Source organism: Leptonychotes weddellii, chromosome 5 (genome assembly GCF_054177405.1).
Source record: "Leptonychotes weddellii isolate Sample4059 chromosome 5, ASM5417740v2, whole genome shotgun sequence".
NCBI classification, from domain to species: domain Eukaryota; kingdom Metazoa; phylum Chordata; class Mammalia; order Carnivora; family Phocidae; genus Leptonychotes; species Leptonychotes weddellii.
The window spans coordinates 56,523,035-56,533,840 of record NC_138373.1 but is presented as its reverse complement, the minus strand read 5'-3'; the positions used below and the strand labels follow the sequence as shown (position 1 = coordinate 56,533,840).

At 36.6% G+C, this 10,806-nt stretch overlaps 1 protein-coding gene across 1 annotated transcript in view; it reads left to right on the top strand.

The window, feature by feature from the left end:
- Nucleotides 1–10,806, top strand: part of GPR158 (G protein-coupled receptor 158) — a 400,766-nt gene that overhangs the window by 33,326 nt on the left and 356,634 nt on the right. Inside the window, exon 2 of the mRNA XM_081820774.1 lies at nucleotides 4,857–4,962. Within this exon, the coding sequence (XP_081676900.1) occupies nucleotides 4,857–4,962 (106 nt within the window). The remainder of the gene's footprint in view (nucleotides 1–4,856; nucleotides 4,963–10,806) is intronic.

Here is a 10,806-nt window from a genome sequence, read left to right as displayed (position 1 = left end):
TCAGATCTGTACCTCTGAAACAAATAATGCAATATATGTTAAGAAAAAAAAAAGAAAAAGAAGAAGGTAGCGGGAGGGGAAGAATGAAGCGGGGGAAATCGGAGGGGTAGACGAACCATGAGAGATGATGGACTCTGAAAAACAAACAGGGTTCTAGAGGGGAGGGGGTGGGGAATGGGTTAGCCTGGTGGTGGGTATTGAGGAGGGCACGTTCTGCATGGAGCACTGGGTGTTATGCACAAACAATGAATCATGGAACACTTCATCTAAAACTAATGATGTAATGTATGGGGATTAACATAAGAATAAAAAAAAAAAGGTAGGAGCTATGATTGTTAAAGCACAGTTTAGGCAAAGGGACTTCAGGTATAAAGGCATGTATAAAAAAATGGTTTTCTGAGATAGCATAAGTTTTTAAGACACCACATGCAATTGTGAATTGTTTGGAACAAAGAATGTATGCAGAAGAGTGTGGAGATGTTAGTAGTAGGAAGGGCCTGAATATAACATTATACCAAAGAGCTTGGATATTATTTTTTAGGACTGTGGGAAATACTGACTTTAAGCAGGGAATCATTAGGATCAGATAGACATATTTCAAAGATTACATAGAGAACAGAGTGTGATGCTTAAGCTCCAGCGCCCTTTGGTTTTGTGGAAACCTTCTAAAGTCCTGGAATGAACACTAGCAATGAGTTTTGTGGTCAAATGTTTTCTGTAAAATTTGAAAAAGGAGGATATTTTAACTGCAATGGTCTCTTTCTACTTTAACTTGCTTCTAATGCATTTTCCCTAGGCTGTGGGCATTTTGGAAACCAGCTAATGGGGAAGTTCAGGATTATTTAGTAATATGTGTGTGTATGTATGTGTGTGTGTGTGTATATATATATATATATATATATTTAAGATTTATTTATTTGAGAGAGAGAGAGGGAGACTGACAGCAGGAGTGGGAGGGGCAAAGGGAGAGGGAGAGAGAATCTCAAGCAGACTCCCTGCTGAGCCCGGAGACTGAGGCAGGGCTGGATCCCAGGATCCTGAGATCATGACCTGCATGGAAACCAAGAGTGGAATGCTTAACATACTGCACCACCCAGGCACCCCTAGTAATATATATTAAAGTAGTTTGTAGTCACATCTATGTATAGCTAAGTTATTGCTACTCATCCTGGTATAGAAATAGCTTCTGGTAATGATTTTACTACCCACACTTCAGTTAAAAGGCAAAGATATAGGGCCAAAGGTCATATTGTGATATGTATATTCATGATTTCATGTCTGTTTCTTAAAGAAGGACACTAAACCATATAAACTTCAGGACCAGGATCTTTACCTAGAGCAATACGAAATAAGACTAAATCAGTAAATTACTGTAAAATTCTTTTAGTCTTGTGAGAGATGAAGACCTGAACCAAGGCAGTGATAGTAGAATTAGAGGGCAAAGGTTAAGATGCCAGAAGCATCCAAGGAGTACAATCTAGGGAACTTGGCAATTGTTTTGATTGGGAGGTTGGTTTCACAACAGATTATGGACTTGGATAACCGGAAGGATGGAGGCCCAGTCGTGGACAAAAAACATTAGGGGAACTACAAGTTTGGGTGGAGGATGAATCGTTTTGGGCTTCTTGCATTTCAGGTGTCAGACTGTAGACAAAAATGCACGTCTACAACTCAGCTAAGCACCCAGATGTTGGGGGATATAACTTGCTATTATTTTCTTCTCTGGAGGCCAGGGCCCTCGCTTTCCAGTCCTCAGCCCAGGAAACCGCAGGCACTTACACACCCCCAGGGCTTCCCAGTGGCGCCCGCTCACCGGATGTACGGATGTGTGAGCAGCACTTCCGCCCCCGGAGGCACGCGCTCAGGGGATCTTGTGCGCAGGCGCCGCGAGGCTCATAGCCCGGCCCAAGCTCTGTGGGCTCGGGGTACCTCGTGAGTGGTGTCGCTTCTGTGTGGTTTTCAGCAGGATACCTTTCTCCACAGAGAGAGCGTTCTCTTCCTACTTCATCCCCCAAACCTCCACTTACTCCTCCGGAAGTCAGCGGCACCTCCCCGAGGGCTTTGTAGGTCTCCAGGCACCGAGGCAGCGACACTAATGAAGATGAGTCACCGCTGATTTCCCAGCTGGTAAACTCACGACTCATTACCTTTGGTGGTTTTGCCCAAAGCCCGGAAAAGCTTCGGGAGCTGAGTTTAAGGTCTGCAGTGACTTTGGGTTTTATATATGAACTTAGAATTAAGAGGGAAAAGTCTCAGTGATTAAGATACCTTTTTCTTAAGCTAGGTTCCCCAGGAAAGGGACCAGAGTAATTGCAGCCTCCTGGAATCCCAGAGTGGCTCATGTACCTGAGCAAGCCTGAAGATTTACACTGTCTTGTGACTAAACTCTTTCAGTGTAGCAGGATAGTTGAGGGAAACTTGACTTCATTATTACTAACAGATGTGGAACAAATAAAAATGTGTAGTTTTATTAGTTTATTACTTACAAATACATTCTAAATAAGCCATTCACGGCAGAATACCAAAATGTAGTGGACAGTAGTAGTCCAGTGGGTAATTTTGTGTTATTGAGGATGACTGGTAACTTAGAGTGTGATATGAACCGGTTGTATACCTTGAGCCATTGGTTGAGTTAGAAATCCGCCCACTCTTAAAAAAAAAAAAGAAAAGAAAAATCTTAACCATTCCCCTCACCTGCTTGAAGTTTTTTTTCCATTGCCCTTTTTACTTCGTAATATATAGCAGAATTTACTTACTTTATAGCCATCATTTATTATTTGTCCCACACCAGAGTTAAGCTCCATGAAGGTAGGAACTTTTTTTTCTGCTTACTGTTGTGTTTCAAAGGCCAAGAACAGATTTGGCCCAAACTAAGCACTCAACATACACTTATTGAATGAATGAAAAAAATGAGTATGTTATTTTTCATAGAGCATGAAGTAGAGCTTAGAGTGGGTTTGCATGATTGGCATGACCTATGTGGAGCTAGTAAAGGCAGTCAAAAAATGAACAAATGCTTATGGAATATCTGATATTCCCCAAATGATAACTTTCCAAATTTCCCAGAATTTACCATCTTTTCTCCATTAAACATTCTGACATTTTTATATTTGGCCTATGCGGTTCACCTCCATTACATCTCTTATAGTGGTATGCTCATACTAGATAATAAATATTTGTTGAAAGAGCAAGGGAGTGAACTGGATTAAGGCATTAGGTACATGGAATTCATTTATTTATCACATGAACAGATATTTTATAGAATTATGGCCCACAATAGTAGTAGTTTGCAAATTGAGGTCTATTTCTCTGAAGGATTTGTAAGTTTTCTATGTTAATTTTTAGGTTTTCATTTCAGTGGTCCTCTGAAAATTTAACTTACACATGTTCTGGGCTATCTGGATAACCAAATACTAACAGGAGGTTTTGGTGTCTCTGTTTTGTATCTCTTTTGAGCATATTAGCACTACTTAGTGTAGCATTTTGTGGCAGATTAATAAGAAAAAATCAGAGGCATCCTTTAAAAATGTAAAAGACTTACTCACCTTAACTGAAGCCGAAATGACAGTAAGCTACTCTGTCAGAAGATTTCACAATAGTTTAAAAGGAGAAGAGAGAGAAATGAGTCATAGCATGTAGTAAAATAGGCTTGCTAAAGTCTGCACCATATTCCTGTTGTGCGAGGTGATTTAGTTTGGCAAAGCATAATCATTGGTGTTTTTAAATTAATATTTTAAATTTAAATTTTGTTGACTTTATAGTTTTGTTTGCACTTACTTTATAATTTTGTGGGTGTTTTTTGTAGCTACAAGAACTATAATATGAAGAATTTGAACCTAACTTTATATTTGTACAGATTTAATAAAACATAATGAAAATAGTTTAAATTAGGAACAGGAGACCTTAAAAATGTGTTTTTACTTTTAGTGGATTTTAATGAGGTGTTTATACTTAAGTTTGTGAAAAATGACATTACAAAGCTTTGAGCTTTAGGGCCCAGGACACAGAATATTTACTTTAATGAAGTACAGGTGTGACAATTCACTGTAGGAAAAATGTTTCTGCTGCTAGTAGTGCTCATGGTGCTGAAAAATAGAAGAGAGGGATCTTAGGAAAATGTAGGAAGATTAGTTGGAGAAAATGGAGAAATTTGAGATAAAATCAGAGCTTTCTTTGCAGTTTTGCTTTTGGCTCTGAATTTGTGAGTTCTCTTTCTTAGTGATTTTTCTCAAATGGCTAAGCGAAATGCAGTGTTTTTGTTTTTAGACTTAAGAGAAGAAAAATGCTAATCAGCACTTCTGTGGATGGTGCAAATCTCTGGTGTGGAACACTGGGAGACCTAAAGCACTGTTTACAGTCATTGTGATAGAAGATCAGAGGAAAGAGATGCTGTTCCCCTCCCCCCAACCCCATCCCTGGTCCCACATAGGTATATTGGAAGAGAAAGAAAGGAGATGAGGGCTTTGCTTTGGTTTACTTTAATAGAAGGGGTACTGGGAGCAGGTGTTATTTTAGAGTTGACTTTGCTACCATGTCCAGAGCAATACTATCTGGAGTTCAGGCAATCCACAAATATTTATTGAGCACCTCTATGTGCCAGGCATTATGTCGGGAGCTGAAGACAGTGAACAATATAGGGCCCATGCCTTTTGGGACTTAGGTAAAACTAATACTTGTTGATTCTGTTGTATCGTGTCCCTATCTTCACTTGGTACACTTTAGTTGAATATGAGTGGGCAATGTGAACATTTTTAATGCACTCTTTATGATGATTTATCTGATTTCTGGGATGGAATACAGAATTAGAAATTGTAAAGCCTCAGATTAATTTGTTCTTATCTTTCTCTGTTTTTAAGGGGTGTTATGAAAGTTGACATAAATCTTCAGAAAGTGGACATTGACCAATGTTCAAGTGATGGCTGGTTTTCAGGAACTCACAGATGTCACCTTAACAATTCAGAGGTAAGAACGTGAAGATAAAATCCTCTGAAGTCAGAAACTCAGAAATGTATAACTTTAGAATTCTATTATATTTATGTGGGTAAGTGAACAACACACATCTTACTGGGAAAGAAAAGTCTCATATGCAGTTCTGAATGTTGCCAAATGAACTGAAAGAGGGGTAGAAAATTTTGTGCACAATAACTGTTCATTTGGGTACTAAGAGAAAGCTGAAACTAAAAATATGTCTGAGGTTTGGTGTTAGTCAAAGGCTGACCCATTCTTCAAAATGGGCTAGAAATTAAAATAGCCATGACGTGAGAAACCCAGGAAGGGTCAACCAGATTATGCACATTTTTATGCAGTATGATGCTTGTGGAAACACCGATGCTGTACATTCAGACACATTGCCATCTGCTAGAAAAGCGATAAAGTATGGCAGGGAAATTTTGAAAACAAATAGAAAACTATTCAGGGACCTGGATAAGAAATATGTATATTTGTGTATGTTTTTCAGTTTTCAGTTCCTATCTGTGCTCTATTTCATGGGACTCTTGTTGGTAAAAAACAGGCATAGAGATCATACTTCTGGAAATAAGACTGTTACTTGTCTTTTGTAGTTTCAAAGAGGAAATGCGATGACATCCTGATTTCATTTTCAGTAATCTCTCTCTCAGGTCCCAAAATGCTGTGAAACAACTGTACTATAAAACTCCTGATCTTAATTAAAAATTTGGGCTATCCCAACTTTGAGTTCATGACTTTGTGAGGAAAGTCAGCTTAATTTATTTAAAATACAGGGAGATTGCCATAAATGTAGTAATTTAAATCTTCAATTTTAATTTTTGTTCTTGCAAAAGATGGTTTTATACAGTGCATTTTTTTCTATCTGATACAATGCTCTTTATTTTTTATTTATTTTTATTTAATTTAATTTCAGTAGAGTTAATATACAGTGTTATATTAATTTCAGGTGTACAACATAATGATTCAGTACATAGTGCTCCACCACAATATCCTTCAACCTTCCTACCCCCTAAAACCCTTAGAAACCCTCATAATTCCTCACATCCCTCTAAATCCATCATACATCCCTACTATATCTCCGTGACTCCTACTTCCTTAATACCCCCTATACATTCCCACATATCCCCATACCACCTCCCACATTTCTGTACAGCTCCACATAGCCAGCCCTCCACACAGCCCTCACTTCCTTCACTCCCCCCACCCCCAAGTGGGGACTCAAATTATGTAAGTGAAATGTTTTGGTCTTGTCAATACATAGAAGTTAAGGTCCTCTTTTTGCTTCCTTTCACTCTTTGTTCTTTTGATTTTGAACTTTTCTGAGTTTCCACTTCCCTTTGGATGATTCTGGCATTTCTAAAGATACGAATTTCAATCACTGATCTAGCGAACATCTTTAGCTTGATTATTATCTCTATGCCAATAGCATATAACCATTTAGGTTTGTCTTTTAGCCAGGGTGGAATCTTTTTCTGCATGGGTGTTGTAGTGTGGATATTGATCTGTATGTGCTCATTTCTGTATAGCCTTGTTTCAGTAATGATCTTGGTGTGGGTTTTTTTTTTTTTTTTCCTTATAGCATATCTATTTGACTAGATGGTTATATTGCAAGAATTTCTCCTTCTGGAAGATTAATTTATTTTCATTGTACCAGGATTATTAATTTTCTGGGTGTTGTGTCTTTTTAAAACTTTCAAATAGACTTAGTTATTTCAAGATAAAATACTATCCTCTGTTCTGGTTAAAAAGCATTACATTGAAATATGTAACATTTTGCATTGTATATCTGAGCATTATACTTATTAGATTCCTTTAGGAAAAACTGGGAAAACATATCCTACAAGACTACTGACAGTTCAATAAATCTCATTTGAAAATATTGTTAAAAGAGGCTCAATGATCAATAATAACATCAATAAACAGTGAATGTACAAAATGCATATTTTGATTAGACTCTGGCTCTCTTCACCCCCTTCCCTTCCAATGTGCTAGAATTGGGAGTGGGAGACGTTGGTGTTCTGGGTTGGGCCCTGGAGGCCCTTGGTGGGTATTCTGACTAGGGCTGCCTTTGGAGCTCTTCACACTGTTTTGTTGGGCTTCTCTAAGGTCCTGTAGTTGGTGCTGGTCACGCTAGGCATCTGCAACAATTCCATACTTCATCTTCAGTCTAGGGACTGGCAGTGGTCTTTCAGTCCTTCCCTGTACTGATGTGAGTTGGAGATGAAGAACTGGCTTCTCTTGACCTTTGTATTGCTTGGGGAAACAAAGAAAAATCACTTGTTCGGGATATTTTTCATCTGCACTGGCTCTCCTTTGTTCACATATTTTCTGTTATGGACCCCAAGGATCCCTGTGTAAACTGGCTTATTTTGGGAAGTAGTTAACATGATATTTGTAGGGTGTAGGGGCCTATCTTTATGAATATCCATATCATTAGAAACAGAGACACTTAACCATGTTTATTGTGGGTTTTATCTTGCCAATGTTTAACATTCTTCTTTTATAAATACTGCTGGAGGTCACACATTTTAGTTATATTGAGGCATACTTTTCACTTTTAAAATGTTTCTGGTGTGTTGAATTTTTAGCCTTTAGGGTATCTTAAACCAGAACAGTGAGTCTGATGTTGGAAACAGTTAAGTGGCATGTGACCAATGACAAAAGCCTCAGGAGCATTTTAGAAAGGCATGGAATGGTTTGTGAGGAAAATAATTTCTCAATGAGTTTGGGTCTTTACAGGAGCTAGGAGGCCACTAAGTATTTTTTAAAGGGCATAGTAAAACAGGATCTGAACCGACATCCTGAACTGGATTGCAGGATTATTCTGGCTGTTTTTGTAAGTGATCCAGATCGTTGCAACAGGGACTTGATCATGTTGTCAGTATTCATTTAAATAATTCCTGGCCTATTTTCATGTCATTGTTTGCGCTGAGTACACAAAATCCTCTCTTACAGAATAGTTTATTAAAAACATTAAAATAAATTGATACTCATTTTGGTTTTAAAGGTTTTCTTTTGCTTTGTTTCCATTATAAGAATTTTTTAAAATCACTATTTAAAGTAGGACAGTGGCCTTGAAACTTTTGATTGTATTCTATTAGTAAGAATGATCTAAGTGTCCACCCATATTATATGTGTATTTTTAATCTAGAAAGTATGAGTTTTTTTATATTTACATATTCTATATATTATAAATTAGAAAACTTAGGTTGAGATAAAGATAAAATAATATATATTTTTAAAGATTTATTTATTTATTTGACAGAGAGAGACACAGTGAGAGAGGGAACACAAGCAGGGGGAGTGGGAGAGGGAGAAGCAGGCTTCCTGCTAAGCAGCGAGCCCGATGTGGGGTTCGATCCCAGGACCCTGGGACCATGACCTGCGCTGAAGGCAGACGCTTAACGATTGAGCCACCCAGGCGTCCCTAAAATAATATTTTAATGTAGATTATATATTATAAATATTATATCTTTAATGAGAACAGTAAATTAACTGATTCACAATTATGCCTCATCATTTTTTGAAATCTTTGTTTAATACTTAGTAATGCAATGATTCAGAGGTCTCTAAGTTCAGTTTATTTTTGTACTTTGTTTTAATGTCTGTCGTGGTTGAAAATATGCCTCACGAGGATATGTCTTTCCAAATTGAAGAAATAATTTGTTGATTGTGTTTGCGAAATAACAGTGCTCATTTTTCAGTTCCATGTACCAGTTTTGCACAGGTTTTCAAAATTCAGTTGGCAGTCTTTCATCTAACCTGATGTCAGTTGGTCCTTACAAACTATTTGAAAAGCTGGGAATTTTAATATTTTAAGGGAATAGGTTAAAAAGTCCCATTCACATTTTTGTGAGGAATATTTTCAAACAGATTAGGAAATTTTATTTCCAACTTTAAACTATATGGTTAATGAGTATTTATAGTTTTTGGCAATGAAAACCACATAACACTGAAAACATTTCCAAATGCGCATTTTCAAAACGCTCACTTTAGAAGGCTTTCTCATGGATTATTAAACTGTCGCTTTTACTTTGAAGGAACAGCTTATATGTATTTTTGGAACTACCTGCTGCATAGACACTACTGACGACCACTTGTCATTATAGAGCAGGTCAGCAAATTTGGAGCATTTTCTTTCTTTTTTTTTTTTTTTTAAGAGTAATGCATAACTAGTCTTTGAGTTTAGAAACAAGTAGTTCCCTTTGAGATAATCAGAAAATCTTTGTGTGGGAAAAGTTTTTCCAGGTCACACACCATCTCATTTTGAAGAACTGTATATGTTTTACAATTTAAAATAATATACTCTGTAAATCCACTTAGATGGTCAAATGTAAATGGTAATACATTGAAATTTGAAAGTAGAGGAAGGAACCATTAACCACTGTTAATAATGGCACCTGGGAACTCCTAGCTTTCCTTCAGGATACTTCAAGTGACTTACCAGTGTTGTGGTCATATGACATGTGGACTGAATAAAAGCATGAATGTCTATCCAAGTCTTAAATTAGTAAAGCTTGATTTCCTATTTTTTTTAATAAAAAGTTTAAATATAAATAGAAGTTCTATTTTCTTTCCATATGTCAATTAACCTCTTGTGTCCTCGGCTTTGGAGGATACTTCTTGAGGTTATCAGATTTACTGTTCTATTTAGAATCACCTGAATGGTTGTGTTGTCAGCTGAGCCAGTAGTTTTATATAGTTCTAAGATAATTTTCTGATATCTCTTTTTTCTACTGTTAGATGGGAATCCACTTGTAACTCTTTACTACTCCATTAAGTCTAAGTTAATTAATCTCTAAAGATATATTTTTAGAAAGTTAAAAATGTAAGAAAAGATGTCATTTAATGTGCAAGAAAAAATTTAATGCAAAAATCTAAGGAAAGCAGAAGGAGTTAATCATTCTCTTTTGGAAGCCATCTTATATACAGAATATAGCTTACTCATTTGGCTGCAATAGGATTTAGAGTACTTTTCCAGAGATCGCTTACTGAATTCAATTTGACTGAGTGAAATTGCATAGAAACAGCTGTATGTTAGTTCTCATCTTGTGGCTGCAATCTCACCAAACTTTTCTTTTCTCTTTAATCTCTTCTTTTCTCTAGAAAGGTTCTGCTTTACAAATATTATTGTTAACCTATCTCTAGAATTCTGCTGTTTTCTATGATGGTCACTAGCCACATGATGGCTATTGAAATGTAAAGCAGTTAAAATTAAACAAAATGAAGAATTCAGGTCCTTCCTAGGCTGATTTCAAATGTATAGTAGCCACATGTAACTTAGGCTACCATATTGAATAGTGTAGTGGACAGCTGTGTTTTAGAATATGGTCTAGCTTATAGTGTAGTCGAAAGACATAGATTATTGAAACCTTTCAAATCTTTGAATTTCCTCTTATAGTAACACTGCCTTCAAATCCACTAAGGGACGTTTAAGGACAAACTTGAATTTTGGCTTATGCAGGCATTCTTATGATCTACTTTCTTATCTCAGTTGAAAATAAATCTTGAGAAACTAGCAAACTGTTTTTTTAATTATTTTACACTGAAATATTTTACACTGAAAACTGTAAAAATTTTTCAGTAAATGGAAAAAGTAAATACTGGCAATCTTTTAGATATTTAAATTTCTTCTGTATTTGTAGTAAAACTTTTTTTCCCTTCATTACTAATACAAAATATGATTAATGTGAAGTCATACCCTCCTACTAGAATATAGGGCAATGATCAGGTGTTCACTTGTGCTTAGCAGTACCTGACACATTTGTTGAATTAATGGAGGCAGCCCACTCTGTTGCTAGATGGCCTCCCTATAACATACAGCCGCCGCTTTTGATT